Source organism: Triturus cristatus, chromosome 1_2 (genome assembly GCF_964204655.1).
Source record: "Triturus cristatus chromosome 1_2, aTriCri1.1, whole genome shotgun sequence".
Taxonomy (NCBI): Eukaryota; Metazoa; Chordata; class Amphibia; order Caudata; family Salamandridae; genus Triturus; species Triturus cristatus.
In genome coordinates, this window is record NC_140580.1 from 266,764,986 (window position 1) to 266,791,925 (window position 26,940).

Consider the following 26,940-nt stretch of genomic DNA (forward strand, 5'->3'; position numbering starts at 1 on the left):
AGAAGTTAAGTGTTAAACAGAGGTACTAAGCAAAAACAACTCTTGGATTTAAGACGTTTGTTTCACTGAGCCCTAGCCAATAGACGTTTGTATCAAAAACAAATGTTAACTCATTTTGTGATTGATGTCTTGTGATAATGTGATGATGGGTTGCTCAAATTTGAGGCATGATGACATCATTTGTTTTGTGTTTGTGTATTTTCAAAATTTTCATGGAGTTTAGGGCCAACGATAAAGCACTTCCATGCAAACACTTTTATGTTATAGATATGTTTGACTATTTTTCCACTAGTATTTAATTGTTCCTAGGATTCCCAAAGAAGGCAGCTCATTTTGAAAAGTCATTTATAATGCAGTACTTTTTTTTAAAATATATCAGGTATACACAAAAAGCTTCAGTAACAATGGTACGGTATTAAATAATGTGCTCGAAATAAGCGATAATAATGAAATGCTTTCATTTATTTTGCTCAAGTCATATGCACTGCAAAAGATAAAACATTCACTCAAAATAAATTGCAATGTGCTTAGTGAGGTGGTAAATGAGAATTTTGTTAACTGATATGGTTACAATCAGTATAAGGCTGTGATTCTCATGTATTTTGTGTTATCCACTTCTGAACATGGAATTAAATACCAATGAGAACAGGGTAAAGCAGAAAAATAAAACAAAAATATATCAAGGGTTAAAGTAGTTGAAAATGTGATACAAGTGCCCCTTTTTCAATTATGTAGCAGTTATCTAATGTAGTTTTGTGCTAAACTCCTCATGTGAAGTTACACTGAAATTCTTCATTTAAATAAAATGCAAAAATCTTCACAAGTGCTTTTTTCTTTTTTTCACTCAAACCATTTAAATTATTTTTTCTATACAATGTACATACATGTTCTGTACAGAGCTAAATATACATATTTACAATTGTAAGTCAGAAGCACTATTTTCTCCCCAAGCAGCCTCAGGGGAGACTGCAAAAGATAGTCTTTTCCCGTAGAAAGCATGGCTAATATATCAAAATGTATTGCAAGTCATGCTAACAGTTAGCTGTAATTACTGTTAATAAATCTGTATAAAAGCATTTGCATAAAAATAGGCATTTTATATTATTAAATAGTCTTTGTTATGACAAAACTGAAGTCGAGACCTCTGGTATTTGATTTGTAGCTTTCAGATAGTCCGATATTTTGCTTACAAAATGATAGTCCTAATGGCAAGAGCTTAATTTGGGTTCGCTGGCAAGTCAACTGTTGAAGCAAGTAGAGAAAGAATGTTGCATCTGATGTTGCATCTGGATCTGGTGGGAGTTGGACCCTGGTCGATAGGTGGAGCTTGTATTTTGCCTATGTCAATGGCAACATATATTACATCAAAAGGGCCATCCCTAGATTAGTCAGAAAAGGGTCTCCTTATTGGGTCACATCTGTTCAAACTCCATAAGATACATTTTAAAGGAAAACTGTGTGCTTGCTTATCCCCCGTACATTAACTGGAGAAAGATACATATCCAACAAACCTAGTAGTCATTATTAAGGTGGTGCATGTTAAGATGCAATTATACAATATCCCTTGTTTATAAGGCGGATGGTTGGATTAACTCAATATTGCTTGATGTGGTAAGTTATTAAGAACAAAAGGCGAGACTATACAGTTCGGATTGGCAGGACACACACAGCACCCCATAACAAGATGCAACATTAGTACACAGATATTTTATGACCATTGCACTTCAGAAATTATCCTTTAACACATACACAAGACCTGCCTCGTTCCCTTCAAATGCATATCTAAATTTTTCCTCAGAGGTTAGTGCTTATTACCACAGAACTAAGCCTGGATTAACAATCACAAAGTTATAGTGTAAATTATTAGTGTAAATTCTAAACCTTACTTTCCTTCAATGAACATTGAAACTCTAACCTCCTTCATAGGTGACTTGAGACAAGAATTGCACCCTCAACCCAGTACTGTACTGAAAATCGACATACCTCTTACATTTCCTCTCATATTTTACATTCATAAACCATTGGATTTAACATTAAAGAATGATTTGTGTACTTGTTTTACATTTGCTTTTTAAATGTTTTCCAGAGATATGACAACATTATAAGTACAGTGGTTTTACATAATTTCCTGGAAATGTACCAAACATTCTTGTTCGTCTGGAAGTACCTAGGGAAAATAAAGGAAATGCGTTATAAGGATTTTCTCCAGCACAACAGTAGGTCCCTGTAAGATAAACATACGCTGCTCATTGAACTGCATGCAGTGATGGAACCACTCAAGCATTTCTCTTGGGAAGTACAGGGACTGGTGCAAGGTATCCCTTCAAATGCGTTCATATTTATCTCTTTCATTAATATTGATCTTAGCAAATCACTGTATCTTCATTTTCCTTGACTGAGACCCCTCCAAAGATCACCCTGCAAGATTTACCTGCATCTATTTTACGTCCCTTTTTTAACGACTTTTTCCAAGGGGGTGCAATAGAACTCTCCTTTGCCTCCTTTTACCACCGTTTTCCCTGCCATTCCCTTCTTGCATTCAACTCGCCGCACCTTTTTCAAAATAACTTTGTCTTGCTGTGTTGCTGCACCCAATTCAACAATTTTATGTGTACAACACTTCTCAGTTGGAGGGGTAGGGAGAATCACTGGGAAAGGTACTCCAGGACATATGTTAGAGAAGAGCGATCTGGGGTGGTGTAGGGGCAGTTTACTGAGTCGCGTATTTTTTAAAAGAATTTTGGCAGGAGAATGTTCCTCCCCTCTAACAAAGGTGGATTGGTACCAAACAATTATTTACATATAAAAAGGAAGGGCTTACAATGGCAGGTCCCTATCTAGCAGTAACTCAGAAATTAGAAAAAGTTTATTTGAATAGTAGAAATAGAAACAAGGCCTGCATCACTTCATAAAGTGAACTAACATGGCGTGGCTTTCTTAATGCTCCGATATCATTTTTGAAGCTGAAGTTGATAGATGACACCACAAATATTTAACGGCCATTTAGTATTCTCACACTGTATTAATGACTGTGGACCAGTACATGGTGCATGATTATATTTCTCGTGGTACCTTTGAGATGTGATCAGCTTAACATCTTTCTATTTTGCCAAATATGGCAATCTAAGGTTAAAAAAGGGAGGCACCATTAAAATCACCACTTTGGTGTTATACAAGTGTACAACAAGAATCATTGTACACTGGTCATATCACAAGTTACTTACCTTCGGTTTCCATCATTCTGGTGGATACTCTAACTACAGTTTCCTACCTTTTGAGTATCCAAAAGAGTCAGACTGGATCCCACATTTTTTATAGCGAATGCTCCCATGCACCGGGAGGTGGTTCCATCGAAGTCTGTAACAACCTCAGACTGGACCGTAAGCTATCGTGCAGAGCTACATACATTGGTGGAGCTTTAAGTGGGAGGAAAAAAGGGGTGGGCGTCTCTAAAAGAGGTGTGACATAAGAAGTATAACTAAGCATCCTTTTCAAGAGCCATGTCTGGGTGTGACTCAAAAAAGGTAAACTAAAATCCTTTACTTCCCATAGCATGCCAACTGACCAGAGTTTAGATGCTTCTCTGTGACCTTTCTGTTATTGTATTCATACCATTATTACAGACATGCATCTAAACATGACAGACCTACTGGCTTTGCTAAAGCATATTAGCAATAGGAGCAGATAAAGGAGAAATAACAATGACTGTGTTGTGAATAATTAGAATTTAAAATATATGAGACTTTATTAAGCTCTGTTGAAGGAGCGGTGGTCTTCGGAGTGTCTCAATCACTCGCATTCTTCCCTTCACACCGCTTTCCTCTGTCATGTCTCACTCGAACGCCGTTTTACTCCCCACATCTTTCTGAAATTCTACATCTGTATATCTCACACCTCATCTCTTTCCTCTTTAACGCCCTCTTTTCATCCTCTCCAGCATGTACTTCCTTTCATTCCCTTCACTTTACCATCCTGATTACACACAGCACCCACTCACCTGTAAGGACTGCATTTACATTTACTTTTGCCCTGTCGACAGCTTTGAACCTGATTCACATGCTTTAACACAGAATCACAATTATATTTGCTACAAGAGGCAATGTGCGCTCTGCAGACAGGCCAAGAATCGGAGGAACATGTGTTCTGAACACCTTTATGACCCACAGATAGGCATTATTAGAACTTGTACTGCCCGTAGCCTCAATTGCTGAGGCCTCAATCATGGCTGATTATAAACACATACTCACAAAAAGAACTCACACGAGTGGACTCAATTCACAGTATGCACTGTACAAGAGCAATAAGTTGCATGAGCAAAATGCAGACACACAACATCTGGGAAAAAACTCACTCATGGAATGTAAGATTTAGTAAAATTTGGGAAATGTGCATAGGAGCTTCATCGCTGACATGGATTAACTCAATAAGTTTTGCAGTCATTGTTCATAAATTGATGATAGTTTTTTCTGTAAAGCTAGGAACATGAATATAGGGCCGGAAGGAGACCAATTTCAAGATCGAGTTTTAATTACTGCCGCGTCTGAGACCTGCAGGGACCTGGCCCACTTAAGGCCCTGGTGCATGCTGATGTCAGTTTATCTTGAACTCTTATACGCTCATAGACACAGATCAACTTATGCAAGTGTGCGAGCGCTAGGGAGAGAGCAACATCATCGTGCAATACAGATCACTATATTGCATCTGGAAAAAATGTTATGCCTATTTTACCAAAACTCATACATACATGATTTATAATAAGGCTCAGGACAATTCATGCACCGTTAAGGTTTGTTGCTTTGATAAAACACTGCTTATTTATGAAAAGAGTTGCACTTTGTGCTATTGATTTTTATAGATCTGAGATTCTGGTGTAATAATATAAAATCAATAGCTTTACTGCCAAATGCAGATACTGTGGTCCTGACTGTGACGAAGAGAACAAAGTCATATATTGTGAAATGTTAAGGACGCAGCAGCATTTACACTATTTGGGTATTCATGATATATGCTTTCAGAAGGCCCTATATAATGCATACCTACAAACCAGCCATCGTCACATTTTTCCATGACATCAACAACATCTCCTTCTCTTAGTTCCAATTCATCTTCATTTTGTGGTACGTAGCTGTATAAGGCTTGGAAGCTATATCTAAGTAAAAGAAGAAACAATAACTTTAAACCTTATGTGGAATATGTGCAATTAAATGTTTAATACTTTCAATTCACTGCATTTGTACCATGGCTGTCATGTGGTTTTTCATGATTTTATGTTAGGAGATCTTACATAGGTGTGAAAAGACACATTTTACAATTTGAATACATAAAAGCATTCTGTTCTTAACTTAAACCCATTTCATAATTCCAGAGGTTTGTAAAACATGTTTCCTGACACATCAGATTTCTCAATCTCTATGTACAAGGTATGTACATATGGTTCTGTACCCTGTATGAACGTGTCCTAAAGATTCTTTAGCAAAAATATGTGGTCCAAAGATCAGCACTTACAATTCTACAAAATGCTCTAGAACAGTAAGTTGGTCAAACCACTGAGCATGTCCAACACACACGAAAATAGTGTGGTAATTAACAAGGAACATTAATTGCAACAACATTAAGCGAAAACTGGGAAGGACGTATCTGAAATCAAAATGACACTAAAGGAACTAATTCAAAGAATGGAGAGAATGGACGGCCACATCACAAGGGCTTAGACAAAGGTGGCTCAGTTAAATGTAGCTCTCTAAAGTCTGTATTTGAGAGCATGATTAAGTTCATGCATAAAAATGAAAAACTGGAAAATTGTTCCAGAAGTTGAAACCTTCAATTTGTCGGAATACTGGAGGACATGGAAGCCTCCACAAGCACACGATCCCTTTTGTGAAAAATGTTACACAGACTTCCAAACTAAAATCCAACAAGAGCAATGCCTGTCATTAACCACTAAAAGCCCACATGGTTCCATTTCTTAAGTCGAACGCAGGGAGCTCCCACAGCAATTCTGGATGTTTTCCAGAACTTTAGAATCGAGGAAGAAATTTTGCAAATCGCACAAATCACAGCAGAGTTCACCTATTAGGTATTTCTCAACTTTGGAACTTTACCTCACTATTTTACAAAAAGCACAAGAAGCAAAGTCTTTTAAATTCTAAGCAGAGTTCACCTATTAGGTATTTCCCGACTTTGATAATTCACCTCGCTATAAACAGATGATTGCGCTAATTGCCAGTTTCAAAACGACAAGCTCAGATCATGCAACAATCCTGTCTCATGGACTTATGGAAAGGCAAGTTTATCTTACATGAAGAGGAAGAAGCACTCTCCTTCTCAGAAAAAATAAGAGAGGATAAGTAAACCTCCTGTAAGCCCAGAAGGACCAAACTCTGATTTAATAAAAACTGATCTTTTAAAAACACAAAAAACTAATTCCTGCATGATGATAAGAACTTTGGGCAACAATTGCTGCTACTGTAAATACATACTGAAAGGCCAACACAAGTATGTGCTCATCTTTGGACAGCTTAATTGGGGGTTTACTGCTCTGTATAAAGTAGTAATAGAAAAAACCACTAAAAGCATTATTTAGTAATTATACCTGAGATTATCCCAGATTGTAGGTACAGGATGAGTCTCTCTAGCAAAAACAGCAGCAAATACCTATTGGTGTGGGCAGATGGGGGAAAGCTGAAGTGGAAAGCGGACACAGGTGACATGTGGGGTTGCAAGAAAACTCAAACAAATATTGGGAAAGTAGGATTAAAAGTAATAGATAGATTATTCAAAATTAGGAGTGCTTATGCTTTTTACTCGTTCTTTATATACTTTTAGGGGCAAATTTCGTTGCAAGCTGGAATGCAAATGAGTTAAATAATGATGCGAAACGCCAGATGATAAAAGAATAACTTCATGTTTATAAAGCTGAGTTAATATGCCTGGAGAGATAGAGTGTGTATGTTTTACACAACCTGGCTCAATATTGGGGAGCAGTAATTTTGATTCAGACAGAAAAATGAGAAGTTATCAAGACAGCTGCAGATAAAATGGATTGGCGGGTGATGGCACAAATATGGATGGTAAGTCATAGCATATGTGGTCCAAATGCAGATGTGCCCACCATATTTGATGGAGTTACCCTCAACCTTTGGATTTGGATTGGGCAATTTATCCTATGACGGGATTTTAATAGTATTTTGGATTCTAAATTGAATACCACTAACCCTTGCTCTACTAAATTGAATGCTGAATGCACGGCACTTGTCAGGCTTATGGAAGTTCTTCATTAGGTGGACGTTTTGGAAGGCATACAGGGGCAATGTTTTACATTTTACTCCTATCTCCATAGACAATACTCACATATTCATATGTCTAGTTTCATTCAGAGTTATACTCAATACTATATTAGCCATTTTTCCAAGGAACTCTTCTGAAATAATCCATTTAATATTACTATTGAACTTGCATTAATATTCAACTATTCTTTGATCAAACTTTGATGTGTCAGTGGAGATTTTAAAGGGGAGTACTGAAATATCAATAGGGCAAGGGAATTTATCAAGACAATACTGGATCTATAGCTCAACAACAAGCTTTATTCCGTATAAAACCATTAAAGCATTAATACATAAAACAATTGCTATACATTGGGTTTAATAAACATTTACCAAATCAATACATACACTATTTCATAACAATAAAAATAATTAAAAAGGTATTTCAAAACAAGTGAACAAAAAAAACTTAAGACATTCTTCTGCCTAGAAATACAAGGTTTTGGAGAATGATGCCAGTACAAAGGAACAAATGATATGATTGTAGATTGACCATAACAATGCAATATGTTTGAGTAGGGCCGAGGCGCTTGTGATCTATCTCCAACTTGCAACTGGGAAGGCACAAAACTGTTACGACATTTGCAAAAGAAAGCTGCAGGTGGATGTATGGACTCAGCGACAGAAAGTTCATCAATATAGTGAGTCTTTGGGTCCAGTATTTGCTTATAAATTCTGGGAAAGAAGGGCTTTTCAAGTAAGACTATCAATTAAAGATGGCACTGGACAACAGGTTTCTTATCCAGTGTCAATATTGAAACAATTTAATTATTTCTATCAAAGTTTGTATACTGATTCTACACGGTCTACTATGGTAGAGACTGAGCTGGCTTCAAGGGAGTTGGCTCCAAATGATATGCTATCACCAGAGATGTGGACTAAATTAAAAACCGTGATCTCTGTAAATGGGGTCTTGCATGAAATTAAGGAGCTCTAAAGTGGCAAGGCAACAGGGGAATATTATTACTCAATTGAGTTTTATACAACATTAGCAGTAGTTTTGGCCACAATACTCTTGAAAGTTAAGTGACACTGAAAGGTATATCACGAAAATCCATTTGCATTATTTTTAACCTTTTATTATAAAATGTACAAAAACAAGAATTAATTCCTAATATACATCACAAAATACCATCCATACATTTTCCTAAAGATTACAATAAAACATTTCAACGTACAGTTAATTCTCTGGACATCAGTGTCCTCAAATGTCATCCTAATAGAGTAAACCCTGTGCATTATATTACTAGACGTACATCATTTTGAAACTAATCCTTGTCTGGTTGGATCTTTCAAGAACCGCTATAAACATTACAGCCAACAGTATTAGACCACAGGAGGTAGCCCGTAAACCACAGAGAGACTGGGGCAGTAAACTATATCAAACTACAATGTCTCAATATGGGTATCATTTGAAGAACAAATAAAGTAAGCATAATGAATTGCAATGGATTAAATCCGAATGGGGAGAAACACAGACAGACGTTTGCATGTAAAGGTTGCTTTGTATTAGAATCAATTAAAACATGTGGGACATATTAAACATCATATGTACAAGCATATGGTAAGATAGCACTGCGTTACATTAATAAACATGTAACCAACAGGCTACTGTGCACAAGTGCTTGTGAACTTTGTGACGGCGCAAGTGGCACGTGATGTGGTAAATACAGCGGTGGTGTAGGGCGCAACGAAGAACAAAGTGGTACAAAAAGTTTTACATATTCAAGACATCCAAGCAGTAAATGATGCACAAATTACAGAAGACAATAGGTAGGGTGTCTGTAAAGAGGGGCGCCAGAAGTTACGCTGTTGAAGTCGACGGCGTTTCGGCCTGCGGAAGTCTAGGCCATCATCAGGACTGGTTACAGACAAATTAAAGGCGGTGGGAGAGGGGCGGAGTCAATCCGGGATCGGTGCGGACATCGATCTAGTATGCGGGAAAATGGAATCAGGCGGAGTACGGAAACCAATGGTCATGGAGATAATTTGGATGAAAGCAGGAATCAATCAAAGCGCAATGAATGGGAGCGTTCTGCAGAAACTAACGCCGGTCCAGTGGTTTCTGTACTCCGCCTTATTCCTCTCCCCTTAAAAGAACTGTATCCAACTGTGAAAGTAGGGCCGGTCATCATGAAGTGTCGACTCTGTAATTATAAACAAGAGTCTCTGGCTCACATTCTACTTCGCTGCCCTGCCTTGCGGCTAGCCCGCCGAATCCACCTTAAGCCCATTCTCTTCCTACTGGGCACGTGCACAGCAAACGAGGCAGTCCGACAGCTCTATACGTTGGAAACTGTGAAGCATATGGCCAATTTTGCCAAATGTATTCATTACACCCGCACAGCTTTGATGGACAAGTCCCTACAGGTCGACTGTGGCAAACACTCGGGTGGTCCTTAAAGGTTGGGGGAGCCTACTCAGTCTATCCACCACCAAAAGACTGATACGCCATGCCTAAAAGACTGTTATTACTCTCATTGTTTTAACTAAAGACAGCAAAGGAGGTTTTACGAATATGTTTATTCATTTTTCTTTTTAAAAATTGCTAAAAATTTGCTTTTCCTCAATTTTTTACAACATATGTTGTTTTTGTAATGGCTTTTATTAACCACACAAATAAAGAATTTATTCATTCACTATCACATATATCTCGATGCGCTCCATTATGGGGGCGTTTGCACTTCCTAATATTTTTCAAGATTTTTTTTGTAATACTTCGGCTTGCAAATGGGCAGACACAATTAGCTGTTTATCTAGAGTAGGAGTTATTAGATCGCTCAGTGAATTCCAGATTAAGTATGATCTCCTCACTACCAGTTTGGTTTAAAAGTATTTACAAATCGGAGATTTCTTGAATACTGACCCAATTGTCTCGAACCTTTGTCTACTAGGTGGAGCAGGGATGTGGATGTAGAGCTTTTGAAAGAGGCATCAGGGGTCACAATAATTTTAGGGCAGTAATTTTGATTTTCATTATTAATATATTATACCACCCTTACGGTAATGCTGGGGATATTCACATGTTTGTAAACTATAATTCCCTGTGAGGATTCTGGGATGCAGTGACTGAGAAGGTACGCGTTATGCAACTGGAGATGGCACTGACAACATGCGCAACATCGCCCTGATGATGGAATCCTGGATTTAGCAGGAGGCTTATGTTTGATTGTTAATACAACTGCTGGTTTTTATATTGTGAAACACCGGATTAGCTGTGCCTCGCTAAAGGTAGACCAGCAGTGTATGACATTCTGGAACATCTTTGAGGTAGAGACTGCAGGTCACTGGGCGAAAGGTTTGTAGCGGCGGGGATGCTAAGGTCCATATGGGGCCCCGTTTCAAATGGCTTCAATGTAATCGTGAGGAGATATAAACTAGATTTCCTGTGCCTTTGGGGGAGTTGATAATTTGATATATTACACCATCAAGGTAATAATTAGAAACACATCAAAAGAAATCAACCTTAAAAGCCCTTTGTTCACAAAACTTGCGCTTGGATTCTTAAACACAATGCATAAAAATGCTTAAAGCAGACAGGTAGCAAATAGTTTCTGGTCACATTTAAAATGTTTGAAGATCAAATTACAAGTCAAGAGCGAGAACACTTAACAGATGCCATGTGGGCTGCAGCTTTGACTTTCATTAGCAGCAAGTGCCACCTCGAGGTTTAAGGGAATAATGCAAGCTTCTCAGCTTCTAGTTTATGTCAGCGAGCTACGCCACAAGATTTACCGGCTGTTATGTCAGTGGCAGAGCTGCCAACTCATACACTCGTTTATACAAGACAGGATTCTGGAAGGCCCAAAAAACATAACTACAGGAAAAAGGGTCTCCAAATTGGTTCCAGTCACGAGCACCTCTGTAACTTTTGAAAAAAATGAAATCTCAGCAATACTTCTCACTTTTTAACCTCAACTTACTTTCTACAGAATAAGCGACCACCACAAGACGAAAATCCAGCACTTGGCCTCTGGCACTAGAAATGTTCACCACCTGGAGCTTAAGTGCAGCACAGATTGAGCGGGAAGCAACCCGTGAGGTCAGGGAGAAAACGACCGACAAGTCCAATGGGAGAACTCTTTCTGCCTTTCTAACCCAAGGACCATGCAACTGAGATCAGCCATAGAAGCTGATCCTGGAATACCACATCTATTCAAATATAGTGCTTTATTAGGCACATTTTGACTGCTAAATGTACTGCAGCATCTTATCTAACACTACATAGCCAAGACCTCTCACTTTAAACAGCCATTTATGGGTTCGATTTGGGGCGTTTTAGAATGTTATATATTGGATTCCTAGTGCATATAATTTTTCAAAATCCACTGTGTGAACTCTGTAATTGTCGCAGCTTGATTTGGTGGGAGCCTGGATTTCATGCTAGTCTGACGTCACCACTTCCCGCCTCCTATTGAAAAATTGGAAGGACCAATGAGTGTAGGCGTCTGTAATGACAGCATCATATACCGGTTCTTACCAGATAAAACTACTTTGGTTAAGGCTGCGATTTCTACACATAGGCATTCCGGTCATAGTAGGTTTTTTCTCTTTTCTTCTTTATTATGCCTTAAAAAAAATTACATCTAAAGAATACAAAGGCTTATATTCTCAGACATCCCTCCGATAGCTGAGCAGTTACCGTAATACTATCCTTAAAGCAAGTTCTTTAAGAAGAATCACGAAACCGTGGCGCTCTGTAGTGTCGCGATATCAGGCCCTGACGTGACACGCGATGGTGTGCACGTCAGGGCACGTTGGCTGTACGCAAAGCTAATAAAGTTGACGTCACGCGGACGCGGCGGCAGTTAAGCCCCGGGCTGCGGAGACGACAGACAAACCTCTCCCCGTGTCCTGAGTCCTTCTGTTACGCGCTGCAGGCCCCGCGCGTAACGCGATAAGAACAGCCCAGCGACACCACAATTTGGCAACGAGGGTGCGATCGTGCCCCTGCTCAGCCTTGGCGCGTCCGGTTGGAGTGGCGGCCGCTAACGATCCTCGTTGCGGTGCTCGTGCCCCGCCGGAGCGCGCTGGAGGCCCCCATGCTGTGAGCCCACCTGGAAAGCGCTACGGAGTGCCTGACTGCTCGCGTTGAGCCGGCTCCGCGATCGGCGCCCAGCACGCTTCACAGGCATCACGTGCTCTGCCATCCTGATCCAAGGAAAGCACACAGTGTCAGCTGGCCCACCGGAGGCACGAGAAGGTAGGGTCAAGCACCCCTGGGTTCCCAAAAAGCCCTCCAAATCAGACGGCGAGAGGGAGGGGCTGGCCCACACACAAACAAAAAAGATCCCTGGGGACTCTGGGAAAAGACAGAAGAAACAAAAGGATAATCCGGGGGAGAAGAGGTCTCGCCTGAGGTCAGCAACACACAGGTCAGAAGGTCTCGCCCAGGGGAACATCAACTGCCCAAGGGAACCAGGGCCTCGCATCGTGCCACACACTTACGCGCCAGAAGGTCTCGCCCAGCGTGCCTGCGCCGGAGAGAAGGAGGTCCAAGCCTGCGCAAGCCACGTGCACGCAACATGGCGACAATCCCGCCAATAGAGCCATTCTCCGTCGAGGGGGCCCCGTCAACGGTAGCAGCCCGGTGGAGAGACTGGGAGGACAGAGTGCGCATCTTCTTCGAGGCCACGAAGGTCCACAGAGATCAAAAGCGCGCAATGATAATTCACCTAGGCGGAAAAGAAATTCACAACATAGTGAAGACACTTGCAGAGGCCACACCCAAGACGCACACGACGCTCATAGCTGCGCTCAACGAACACTTTGAACCGATGGCAAACCGCGACTATGAACGTTTCATATTTCGCCAGGCGCGCCAGTCGCCAGAGGAGTCACTCGACAAATTCTACGCTCGTCTCAAGAACTTGGCGGCCACCTGCGGGTTTCGAGATGAGATGGAAGAGATAAGGGGCCAGATAATACAAGGATGTGCGTCCGCAAAGCTCAGGGAGAGGATCTTGGAAGAATCCGGTAAGCCGCTAGCGGACATCCTGACGATGGGCCGAACGAAGGAACTATCCAAGGCGCGCGCTGCGCACATGGAAGCGGCGCTACAAGTGCCAGTGAAGGTCGAGCCGGTCAATGCTGTGGCAGTCAAGCCGAAACAGAGGTGGCCCCGACGAAAGCCAGCCCCGGCTGCTCAAGAACAGCAGAAGTCCTGTGGATACTGTGGCGGCTCACCCCACGCCCCGGCGGAGTGCCCAGCGAGAGGGACCAAATGCAGAGGGTGTGGACGTTTCAATCACTTTGAGAAAGTGTGCCGTTCGAAGGGTTTTCGAAAGCCCCGCCAGGCCGTGCATACGGTCGAGGAAGGAGGCCCAGGAGCCAGCGACATGGACGACGACGAAGAGGAGGAAAAAGTCATACACCGGGTGCACATGATAGGCACGGCAGCCCGCCGAACCAGGAGACTGCCACAATGCAGCATCCGAATAGGGTCAGAAGAAGTCACAACAGTGGTAGACACAGGAGCCAGCATCAACATCATGGCCGCTGCTATGCACAAGTCCATGCGCCCACAGCCCCCACTACATCCCTCGACCATCACAGTCTTCGCCTATGGACAAGAAGAACCGCTAAAGGTGCGCGGGAAGTTCAGAACGGTAATATCCCATGGGACTCGATCCATCACATCGAACGTCTATGTCACCGAAGACGGGCAAGGCATGCTCCTGGGCTGTCGGGCGGCGGAAGACCTGGGAGTGGTGACCTTCGCGTTTGGGGTGCACCAAGAGTCAGTACAGCACACTCTGGAAGAGTTCGAGGAAATCTTTCAGGGGATAGGCAAGTTCCGGGGGAAAGAAGTCCACCTACACATTGATCCTACAGTCCAGCCGATAGCACTCCGACATCGCCGCATAGCATTCCACCTCAGGCCACTCGTGGAAGCGGAACTGAAGAAGCTAGAGGTGGCGGGGATCATTGAAAAGGTGTCCGGACCGACCCCGTGGGTGTCGCCGATCGTCGTGGCAAAGAAACCCAAGCAGCCAGGCGCTGTCCGAATATGTGTGGACATGAGGCTCCCGAACGTAGCCATCAAAAGGGAGCGACACATCACCCCCACTATCGATGACATCGTTGGTGAAATGGCCGGCGCCAAGTGGTTTTCAAAGTTGGACCTCCGCTCAGGATATCATCAACTAGTCCTGGATGAGGCGTCACGGAACATAACGACATTCTCCACGCACGTAGGTCTGAGGCGATACACGAGGTTGAGCTTCGGAATTTCGAGCGCTGCGGAGGTGTTCCAGAATGTGATCCAGGAACTGATCGCGGGGATCCCAGGGGCGCTCAATGTCAGTGATGACATCATGATACACGCCACGACGGTAGCGGAACACAACGAGCGGCTGGTGCAAGTGCTACGACGCATACGAGACGCAGGCCTCACGCTACATCGGGAGAAGTGCGAGTTCCTATGCCGAAAGATCCAGTTCTTCGGCTACATCTTCTCAGCTGATGGGGTCAACCCCGATCCGGACAAGGTCAGAGACATCAAGGAAGCAGCCGCTCCCGCCAATGTCACAGAGGTGAGAAGTTTTCTAGGCATGGTAAATTACTGTGGCCGGTTCATTAAGGATCTAGCGAACCTCACAGCGCCGCTGAGAGAGCTCACAAAAGACTCAACCCCCTGGACGTGGAACACGGAACAGAGCAGAGCATTCGAGGAAGTCAAACATGCACTTTCAGAGGCTACTACGCTGGCGTTCTTCGACCCGGCCAAGCTGACACAAATTGCCGTTGATGCTGGCCCGGTCAGGCTCGGCGCGGTCCTGCTGCAGCGGAAGACGGACGCTGAGGAGTGGGCCCCAGTGGCCTTCGCCAGCCGATCACTCACTGACACGGAACAGAGGTATTCTCAAATAGAAAAGGAAGCGATCGCCATTCACTGGGGGTGTCGTCATTTCCACTTGTACGTCTATGGAAAGCCGTTCGTCGTGACCACCGACCACAAGCCACTGGTCTCCCTGTTTGCAGGCACCTCAACTAAGCCGCCGCCACGGATAGAAAAGTGGATGTTGCAACTGCAGGACTACAACTGCAAGATTGAGTACCAACCGGGCGCGAGGAACCCGGCAGACTACCTCTCTCGCCACCCCCGAACAGCAACTCCAAGAGAGGTACAAGAGGCGGCAGAAACGGAAGAGTACGTCCGGTGCGTTACGGCGAGGTCGTGCCCCCGGCCGGTGTCCATGGCGAGCCTGTCCAAGGCCACATGCGAAGACGAGTGCTTACAGAGGGCGAGAGTGGCGGTCCGGGACAACAGTTGGACCCGCGCCCGAGAGGAGTGGAAGAGCCTGACGCCTCAGGCGAAGCAGATAATGGAGAGTCTGTACCACGTGAGGACAGAACTCACGGAAGACGAGACGGGATGCCTGCTGAGAGGCCACCGGCTGGTAATACCGACGTCGCTCACTCAGAGAGTGGTGGATCTGGCCCACCTCGGTCACCAGGGCATGGTCAAGACCAAGTCACGGCTCAGAACCAAAGTATGGTTCCCTCTTATGGATGACCTTGTGGAGGCGACCGTTCGCGAGTGCCAGGCGTGTCAACTATCCGGTGAAGTGCCACGGCCCGCCCCGGTAGTGATGGAGCCTCGCCCAAGGAGGCCGTGGTCAAAGATCAGCGTTGATTTCGGCAGCCTGCCTGACGGGAGGCACACCTTGGTGGCCATAGACGATCATTCCAAGTATCCAGAGGTTGAGATACTGACCGTTCTGAGTGCGCAGGAAGTAATCCCGAAACTCGAAAAGATCATGGCAACACACGGCATCGTCAAAGAGATCAGGACCGACAATGGGTCACCGTTTCAGAGTCAAGACTTCGCGGCCTACCTCCAGGCTCTCGGAATTCACCATCGGCGGATCACTCCACGATGGCCCCAAGCGAATGGGGAAGCAGAACGCTTCATGAGGACTCTCAACAAAGTAATTCGAATCGCCCACGACAAGAACCAGTCTGTAGAACTTGCCATTTTCACATTCCTCCGTAGTTATCGCCAAACGCCCCACTCCATCACGGGAGTAGCTCCCGCGCACTTGCTCATGGGGCGGGTGGTCACCGACTCCATACCACACCACCCAGACTGGCAGCCCGGAACTCCCGATGATAGTGCCATTGATGCGCAGCGACGCGGAGCGTTTGCCCAAGCCGACGCCCGTAGGAGGGCTGTGTCCTCACCAATGGCCCCAGGTGACTATGTTCTAATCCGAAACAGAGTGCCAGGGGGCAAGTTTCGTTTGAACTTTGAACCTCAGCCCTGGATGGTAGAGAAGGTTCGAGGCACATGTGTGACGGCCCGGAAGGGTGCTGAAAGGATAACGAGAAACGTCTCCTTCTTCAAGCAGATTCCCGTGCCCTCCGGAGGGGAGGAACAACGACAGGACAGAGCCCTCAGAGACATGCCGCTAGAAGAAGGGTCGTCAGGACCCGAGGGTCATGTGAGTGAGAGAGTAGAGCTCACAGGTCAAGGACATGTCACCACGCCGCACCGGCCAGAGACCCTACCGCCGGGAGTCGCAGGTGTGCCTGAGGCTGGAGAGACTGATGCTGAGGGTGACCGCGAGAGCAGAGATCAGGACACTGCCGGCGAGCGTGGCGGAAGGCGATACGACCTGAGGCCGCACCCAGCGCCGTCCTGCCGGCTGCGGGACTACGTAAAGTAAGACTGTTCATGTTTGTTTATGAGCCCGTTGAATTGCAAAGTGGTGGACAAGGTGCGACCTGCGGTCCATGCTGGAGAGTGTAATTACGGACTGTTCGGGTCCAATTGTATTTTTGTTTTGTGTGTTGGGGAGGAATGTAGTGTCGCGATATCAGGCCCTGACGTGACACGCGATGGTGTGCACGTCAGGGCACGTTGGCTGTACGCAAAGCTAATAAAGTTGACGTCACGCGGACGCGGCGGCAGTTAAGCCCCGGGCTGCGGAGACGACAGACAAACCTCTCCCCGTGTCCTGAGTCCTTCTGTTACGCGCTGCAGGCCCCGCGCGTAACGCGATAAGAACAGCCCAGCGACACCACAGCGCTCCCACGACAACGGAATGTCTTTTAAGCTTATTAGTGCGTGGTTTAATAAACTGTTTAGGTGTGCTTTTATGGTTCCGTGAACCGAAATAAAGTGATTGATGTGGTAAAACAAACAACAAACTGAAGTCAATGCTCCTTGTTGACATTTATGAAGTAGCGAAGATCGCGATATATATATATTCAAAATATCTATTATGTTAAGAGCACTACAGACTAACTCATCTTTATGCGGAAACAAAATGCACAGCCGGAGTCAGAGGCGGAAAGCAAGAACTTCTTAGGAGGTAGAATAATGCCACCTAGCGGCGCAGTAGGGAAAGTGCTGTTGAGGAGAGCCCGGTAAAGACTCTTAAGGGACCGAAATAATGCCCTTGGATAGGAGACGATGGGCCTACTTAAAATAATAAAATACCTCAATTAAGTTAAAGTTAAAAGCACAGGAATAAAAAGATATATAACAGAAAATTCTTTAAAAAAAAACTGTGACTGTATCTTCCATGGATTGAGACGTTAACACTCTCATGCTCTTAAATTTCGCAATATATAATTGACAACAGGAGCACCCATATAAGGTCGACCAGGGACCATGGGAATCAAGTGATTATAAACAACAAAGGTCCCTAGGCATAAATAAGATAGAGAAGGGAGTAAATAAGGACCCAATCAGTGCTTATTTTCCAAAGACTTGTCCAGCCGGACAGTGGTCATAAGTTTTTACTAATATAATAGTTTGAACAACAATTTACAAAGGAATTCTCAAAGTTGGACACAAGCCTGTGTACCGTACAGTTAATAGGGGAGAAAATATTTACAAAAGACAAGGTTCAGGCAAAAAAATGTTTGTAGCAATTGACAAGAAATAGAAAATGGAATTAACAAACATTGCATAGAGCACCCTTATGTGTATAACATAATGTCGTTAGGAACATATAGGGTGTGTACAAATGTCGACGACGTTTCGATCCTCACACGTAATATTGGGATCATCATCAGGACAACATACATAAGGCCTGTACAATTTGAACCTGAATAACTAAAATGAAAGAAGGGAAAAGAGAGGAGAAAAAAAGAGGATTTATAAATTGAGAAGGGAAATTAATAACCAAACGGTCTGACTAAGCACACTGTGACTCTGCTTGTGTGAAGGAATAATTATCGCCGCCGTGAAGCAAGAGTGAAGGTAAAAAGGAATGAACTCTACTGGAGGGTGGAGTGAGACTATGGCATAATACAAAGAATTAGATGTTCAATTATTGCTGTTGATCTGGAAAACCATAGAAGGAGGGACAAGGCGTAGATATGCAAACCCGTAATTGTTGCATGCAAGGTATTATAGAGAATTAAATCGGCGAAGACCGGAGAGTGAGGGTGGAACGGTAGTACGGCGAATAATTTACATTGGCCAGACCACGCAAAGGATTCGTTTACGCATTTCCCAGCATCGCAGTAGAATCAGATGCAAAATCATGACAGCACCACTGGTTGAACATTTCCTAGAAAAGAGACACTCTGAAGATGAAATTCGATGGACCATCATTTCTGCTGTCAAATTGCCTCCACGCGGAGGAGATATGCTGAAGACACTCAACAGAGAAGAACTAAAGTGGATTTTAAAGACAGACAGTTTCAACTCTGGATTGAATAGACATGAGGATTGGTCCACGAGTTTCTGAATTTCAAAACTGTCTTCAATTGGTGCATTGAATATGTCTGCATAAACCCTAACTCTACCTTCCTGCTCCATGGCTTAAGTTCCCAATAATGTTTTTAATATTAATCATCTGTCCTCACTTAAAGTAATGAATAATTTAACACTTATTTCCATGTGCTCTATCCTATTACTATCTTATTTCTAATTATCCACCGTAAGACAATCACCCCTTCTCTCTTCTCATTACCCATTCCAAGATGGCTCCCATCCCCAAGCTCGTAGTCCCCTTTCCCTTCTCACTCCCCAATCGTGATTGACCAATGAGCACTCACTTCTATCCCTTATCACATGCCCCCTCTTCACCCACGACAGCAGCCGTACTACCGGTCCCTGCCTCCCGCATTGCCGGTTTCCTCTTTTCACCTAATCACGGTAAGCTCCGCCAATTCTTCACTCCGCTATTCCTCAGGTTCCCCCGCCCCCGCTAACCACCCTGTTTCCCCTTGTAGCGCATTGTCGCGCCTTCAATTGATGCCTCCAAGCCCCATGAGCGGTTATCCAGTCGAACTACCCTGTCGACTCTAATCACCTGATCTCGGTAAGTTCCGCTACTTCCTTACTCCGGTATCCTCAGGGTCCCCCCGCCCCCGCTAATCACCATGTTTCCCCTTGTAGAGCATTGCCGCGTTATCGTCTGAGCCCCCTGAGCTGCTACAGAGTCGAGCAACCCTGCCGACTCCTACCACTTCAAACGATCTGCAGCCCTCAGCCCCATTCTGGTGAGTTTATCCGCCGTACGGCAATACTGCCCCTCCGTTACTCCCTGGGTCCTTCACTCCCACTCCCAATTCTATTCACTTTGCCTCCACAGCACTCCGTCGCTGATTCGAAAATTCCAAACGCCAGCGGATGCCTTCGCCCCTCATTTTAGCCTTGGCGCCACTCCGCCCTCGGACCCGCAACACGGCCTCCGTACCTTCCCCCCACCCTCCCGCTGCCGGTTAGTCTCATGCCGTTACTGCCTCGTTCCCCTGCTCACGACGTTACAATTACTCATTTTTCATCGGCTCACTGCTCCACCTTCACTTATCGTCACGCTAAATAGTTACAACGGTTCATTACAGATTAATTCACCTGCAATTCTCCACATTGCACTTCCCCAACATGCCTTATTATTCGCCGTACTACCGTTCCACCCTCACTCTCCGGTCTTCGCCGATTTAATTCTCTATAATACCTTGCATGCAACAATTACGGGCTTGCATATCTACGCCTTGTCCCTCCTTCTATGGTTTTCCAGATCAACAGCAATAATTGAACATCTAATTCTTTGTATTATGCCATAGTCTCACTCCACCCTCCAGTAGAGTTCATTCCTTTTTACCTTCACTCTTGCTTCACGGCGGCGATAATTATTCCTTCACACAAGCAGAGTCACAGTGTGCTTAGTCAGACCGTTTGGTTATTAATTTCCCTTCTCAATTTATAAATCCTCTTTTTTTCTCCTCTCTTTTCCCTTCTTTCATTTTAGTTATTCAGGTTCAAATTGTACAGGCCTTATGTATGTTGTCCTGATGATGATCCCAATATTACGTGTGAGGATCGAAACGTCGTCGACATTTGTACACACCCTATATGTTCCTAACGACATTATGTTATACACATAAGGGTGCTCTATGCAATGTTTGTTAATTCCATTTTCTATTTCTTGTCAATTGCTACAAACATTTTTTTGCCTGAACCTTGTCTTTTGTAAATATTTTCTCCCCTATTAACTGTACGGTACACAGGCTTGTGTCCAACTTTGAGAATTCCTTTGTAAATTGTTGTTCAAACTATTATATTAGTAAAAACTTATGACCACTGTCCAGCTGGACAAGTCTTTGGAAAATAAGCACTGATTGGGTCCTTATTTACTCCCTTCTCTATCTTATTTATGCTTAAATTTCGCAAGCCAGAGACTTAAGACCTTTCACTCACATAGGCAAAGACTATCTCATTACCATTTTGAATATTATTCTAAAGCTGAAAGTGATAATCGTTATATTATTAGTGTATTAGTTAGGTTGTCACAAAAAGTATTCTGACCTGATCGAAGCCACAGAAACACAGTCACTGTTAAGTCGCTGGTCAGCAAAACACCCAACGTTCAAAAACGACGTTTCCATAGTACGTAGTAGCTGAATGTAAAAGGGCACAAAACCGGAAGGTATCCCTATCTATATTTATCATATAAAACATTCCAATTCATAACCACGGTTCATATGCAGAAACCGTAAACAAGGACATCCCACACTTACCGATAGGGTATAATAAAACTTGTATTTAACTTATTAAGTGGTTTGGTAGGTATCCACTTAATCCAATTTCTTGTATGTCCAAAATACAATAGAATTAAAAGTCGCAGGACCTTGATAACTCCGCTGCGAAAATAATATATTATCTTTAAGTACTTGTCAAATTACCGCCTGTAGGCCGTGTCAGTATGACGGAAACAGGAAACTTGGTTCCTTACTGATAGAAATATCCGTTGCAATCCCAAGTAATGCCGTCTGTAATCCACACTTTCTGTTGATCTGATGGTCGCCATACTAGTTTGGGGAAATTATCATGGTGGTATCATGGTTTTACCGCCTGACCTGAAAGGCCCAGAAGAGCACATGGCGCCACTGGGCAGGAATGAGTACTCTACCATGACAACAGTCATTTGTTGTGAGTCGAAACGTGTTAGTAATCAAATCAATGCAGCAGTAGCAAAGTCAAAAAACATAAGAACCCCTAGAGTAATGTGATAAAACTATGGTATCAATATTGTTGTCCCTGATATTAAGGGCTGACAGCCGAATGGTTTACGTGTTCCGCCCAATGTGTCTACTTGAGTACAGATAGAATATTCACTGTCTAACTTGTGGTACATCTTCTATCATTTGTTTACATTGCGGTAATTTTATACAGATAATAAGTGATGGTATATCCTGGTGTGGGCACGATTTTTAGTGACATGATTTTTATGTACAAAATGGTACTGTTGCACATGATTTTGCAGCCTTGAAAAAGTCCAGAAGGATGAAACGTGTCAGCTGCTGCATTTGTGATCATTCAGAGGTGTTCCTGCAATAAATAGATCTCTGTACTGCTATTTGTTGGGACTTCAATTGACAACGGGGAGTTTGCGTGGTTATAGAGACAGTTTTTAGATGAGTGTAACTGTAACGTGTGTGCTTCAGTGCCTTTTTTGATTTACACTTAAGGGGACTGGATGTTTGGTGCTATGGAAGCACCACAAAACTGAACATTCTTCATACTTCTTGTTGACTAATGAAAACTGGAGATAGATGTGCAGACATTAGAGCATAGCCACCACAATTTAGTTGTGTTACACAATTGAATCAGTAGGTGGATGGAATCCATGACGTAGAAACAAAAGAGGAATATGGGACACTGATGACTTTTCTGCTAAACGACTTGTGGCCATCGATTTGCACTGACATAATTTTCTACTTAGATTTGAAAGTCTTCAGTTTGTTTGAACCTTGATTACTAGGAAAACATTCCTATAAAAACTTCCAAACATATATTTTTTTTAGCACTTTGAAAGAGATGTAAAACATAATGCAATTACTATTTGATCTCAGGTATTCTTTATGAAATGTACAACCATAAATAGATAAAAAAAATAACAACAAATATTTAACACACTAAGTTAAACCAGGACGCACAAACAATATTAATAAAGGGTAAAACAACTTACACTTCCCGTGGGGCGTCACTCCTCTCCTGGCTTCCACCCCTCCTCTGAGCTAGAGGTTGCTGAGAAATGATTAAACATCGTTTAGTGTCACGAGCACACACTGTGTGCCGAGAGTCAAGAGGATGAGAAAGAGCACTGCAGTAACGAACAGACTTTTCTGCAATGTGTATGATCTCGTTGCAGACCGCTTCCTGTGAAGGTGGTCATGGCATCCCAAAATAATGCCCCATAAGATAGTGAACAAGGAAAACAGGAAGAGATGGAACATTCCAGAGGAATCACATTAGTCCAGCAAACAACAGTGTTGTAGATCCAAGGACATTCCAAGAAGTGAAGTGCAGAGGGGGGGTCCAGGTGTAAGCATGGAAAACAGGTGAGATATGGAAGAATTTTGGAATTAGTACATAGATCTGCAAAAAGCAGCAAGAAGATGGTTGCAAATTGGCACTGCCTTATAAATGCTACCACTAGGGAAAGAGAGAAAGTAGCCATTCTGTGGTCATGCATTAAAAACGGGCAGAAAGGATGCAAACATTCCAGTTTCTAGAAGGGGATGAAAACATTTAAACTCACAGTGAATACTTTCCCATTAGTAGTTAATTATTATTATGAAAAAATATATAGTGTATTTATTAACGGGTACAAATAACTATCATATCTAAAATGTTTTCATTGCTCAAAACTGTGAGCATCGTTTCTAAAATACTCCTAAGCACCGTATAAACAGCTGTCTTACCACATAACTCTTTTCAGACTCTGTAAGATCTGGTCCTGCTTTCAATGAATGATGTGAAGGCTGTGATCACAAGCACATTATAAGGGACACATACAGCAAATGTTATTGGACATTATGAAATAAATGATGCAAAAATGATTCCAAGCTTATGCAAAGGGCATTTTGTTTGGTCAATATCAAACTTGAATTTTCTTACACAAATACATCTAAAAATTATATTTGAGCTTTTTGGGTCAAGTCAGGAAAGTTAGGCAGCGTGGGTGAATGTATGCATTGGTTAGGAAATGAACTGATTGATCCACATTTTTAGTTCTTTTTAGCTACTGTTTATATTTGATTTTGATAATGCCAATTATTGTAAGATGTGAAGACCCAGGTATGTGACATGACTAGAAAATGTGTACTCTAAGGCCATGGAAGAAGAACATGATATGACACCAGTAGGAAGTTAGCAAAAGTCCAGTATTTGGTATAGTGAAAAATGTATTAGAAATGGGGTAATAGTCAATAATAGGAAACATTTGCCTTGCTTTGGGTAAAAAATCAAATTGATATCTCAATAGTCTTAATGTTAATGCTAATTAGAACAGGCATTAACAGTATTCTGGGCTACTCTACTGCAGAGTAAAACTAAAAATATTGTAGATCACAGTGATACCACAATGATTGTTGTGATGTAAAGTAGCATGATGAAAAATCCATGGTAAAACATACAAGACTTCAGAACTTCAACAATGTTTTTTGCAGTAAACTGAATTATGTGGTTAAACATGAATGGAACGTGGATCACAGTTTTTGTCAAAAGTGCATAACTGGACCACAGGCAAAACGACTTTCCTAAGAAGGGGTATTGTTTTAACATGGTAACTATTTTTTCTCTTTCTGGCAGAACAGAGTTGGGGTTTCCCTTGGTCACTACAGAGCCATGCTGAATATTGTTGACATGTAAATAAGTGGCATTGCTACAGGTTTCTCAGGATTATACCTCTTCCTGAAAGTGACTGCATGTTTGATGTTTAAAGATAAGCAGTACTGACTCAAGAGGGTTTTAAAGACATTTGGAATCACTCTTCTTGGATGTTTTACGTGTAAAATTAAATTATCTAATTGGAGTTGGGAACAGGTGTATTGATCCAGAAACTGTCTAATGGTTTTGAAAGAATGGAGAGGGGTTAGAAATAAACCACCTTTAACTATATATTCTTGAAAGCAAGTATCAACAATAAAACAACCGGATTTCGAGAAACCTGATTAAGGAAAACTTGAACCTGAAGAATACTAGTGAGCATTCCACATGGAAATGTTTGATCAAATTTGGTTCGGCAGTTAATACTGAGTAATGGGCGGGAAGTGGATAGAGGAATGGAAATGCATTTGCGATGCTACAAGCGTGGAAACAAATACTGACTCTGACTTAATGCCTCGCTGTCCTTTACTAAGGACACATATCTGGCCTTATTAGAGACGTCCATGTTTCACCAATACTCTGGTACTGTGAGTACTCAGCTTCCTTCCTCCTGTTTCATGTTTATCTAATTATTGAAGTCTTCACTGCTTGAGTTCACTGTAGCCAGACCCTTTGGGGAGGTCGCAAGCACTACAAAGCTGATTCCACTTTTGAGATGCAGGAGAAAAGATAAAACATCACAGCCAATGTTCTGATGTATAAGTCTCCTTTTGTCTCCTTGCAGTCGTTATCATCTAGATCTAAAAAGCGTTCAGCTCCCTGGTACAATCAAAGATAGCAAAATCCTCTGCAAACGATTGGAAAGGAAATGGCGAAAAAACGACGATCCCGAGGCCAAGAGAGAATATAAACAGTCACTTAAAGGCCACTATAATAAAGTTTATGAGGCCAAATAAAACTATTTTACCAGCAAAATAGAATAGTCCAAATCAACAAATTTCAAAATTGTAAAAACCTTTACAAGTCCGGCCGTAGAGATGAAGGTTGCTCCAGCTACTGCTGATTGGCCTATAGTATTAGCCACATTTTTTCATGAAAAGATCAGAATGATCCAAGAAAATTTGACGGTTAATTCACCCGAGGCCGATCTGCAACGCTTCTTTGGAATCGGGACACATGCCTTCTAGATGAAAGAAGCAGGCAAAAATTCTGCCACTAATTAAAAAACCGTCTGCGGACCCAAAAATGAGAGAAGGCTATAAGCTCATCTCCCCTCTCCCCGCCCTCTCCAAGGTATTGGAGAAATATGTTAACTCTGTGATTACTAACTATGTGGAAACTAACAGTCTCCTTCACAGCAGTCAGTCGGGGTTTAGAGCCAACCATAGCACCAAGTCTGCTCTTTTAGAAGTCTCCGAATACATCCGGGAGACCTTGGGCGGGGGTGGGAAGGCCACTTTGATCCTGTTGGATTTATCAGCGGCCTTCGATAACGTGCCCCATGTTAAACTCTTGGACAGAATCCAGGCGCTTGGTATCGGAGGTACAGTTTTAAAGTGGCTGGCCTCTTATTTTAAAGACAGGAATCAGGAGGTCTGGACTCCTCCCTTTGCTACTGTTATCCCGGAAATGGATGTGGGAGTCCCTCAGGGCTCTATTCTGAGCCCCATATTATTCTAGCTTGTCTTGGCGGCGACACATGGAGCGAAAATTAATTCATATGCTGATGATACTCAACTTCTCTTCTCCTGTGACAAAGAAAAGAGTTTTGAGGGATCTATGATAAAAACTTGCCTTTCAAAAGTTTTTGATCTAACCAGCTCAAATGTAATCCGGAAAAGTCAGAAATCATCTTCTTAGGTACTCAACCGCCAGACGACTGGAGACTCTGGTGGCCAGAACATATGGCACGTCCTCACGCTGCACAACATAAAGTAAAGAATTTGGGCGTTCTGATAGATGATCGTTTATCTAAGAAAGCCCAAGTTCAATCTGTGGTAGGAACGTGGTTTTGTTTCCTCAGGATGCTGGGGAATGTTTTACACTCTTGTCTTTAGTTCACAGGAGATGTGTGGTCCAGGCACTTATTACGTCAAGACTGGACTATGCGAATGTTCTTTTCTTCTGCATTCCAGAATATCTGCTCAAGCGTCTGCAGGTGGCACAGAATGCCGCCGCTTGAGCCATCCTCAGGCTTAAAGCTAAAAGCTTAAAGCTAAAACTCATATGACACTCCACTGGCACCCGGTAAAGAAGAGAATCCGATTTAAAGCACTGGTGATTTTTTTCAAAGCTTTACACGGAAATGGGGCTAAGTACCTCTGCAGAAGGATTGCCCACTATGTTCCTTCTAGAACTCTGAGATCATCCTCGATGAACTTGGCCAGTGTCCCTAAAATTTATCGCGCTCGGGCAGGGGGTGCCTCGTTTAGGCTCCTTGGGGCTCAGGCCTGGAATGCACTCCCCGCTTCACTGAGAGCGGTGACAGACTTGGTCACTTTTAGGAAACACCTCAAATCCTTGCTTTTTCAACTA

At 43.0% G+C, this 26,940-nt stretch overlaps 1 protein-coding gene across 44 annotated transcripts in view; it reads right to left on the reverse strand.

Annotated features, from left to right (window-relative positions):
* Nucleotides 1-441: 441 nt before the first annotated feature.
* The window catches only part of SORBS1 (sorbin and SH3 domain containing 1), a 1,103,390-nt gene continuing 1,076,891 nt past the window's right edge, over nucleotides 442-26,940 (reverse strand). For 35 of the 44 annotated variants that reach the window (XM_085603602.1, XM_085603630.1, XM_085603622.1 and 32 more), the window contains 4 exons: nucleotides 23,499-23,558; nucleotides 22,763-22,953; nucleotides 5,037-5,149; nucleotides 442-2,167 (listed from right to left, as the gene is read on the reverse strand). In XM_085603602.1, the coding sequence (XP_085459728.1) occupies nucleotides 2,100-2,167; nucleotides 5,037-5,149; nucleotides 22,763-22,953; nucleotides 23,499-23,558 (432 nt within the window). In that variant the 3' untranslated portion in view covers nucleotides 442-2,099. The remainder of the gene's footprint in view (nucleotides 2,168-5,036; nucleotides 5,150-22,762; nucleotides 22,954-23,498; nucleotides 23,559-26,940) is intronic. The other 9 variants (XM_085603641.1, XM_085603628.1, XM_085603606.1 and 6 more) reach the window with 2 other exon arrangements.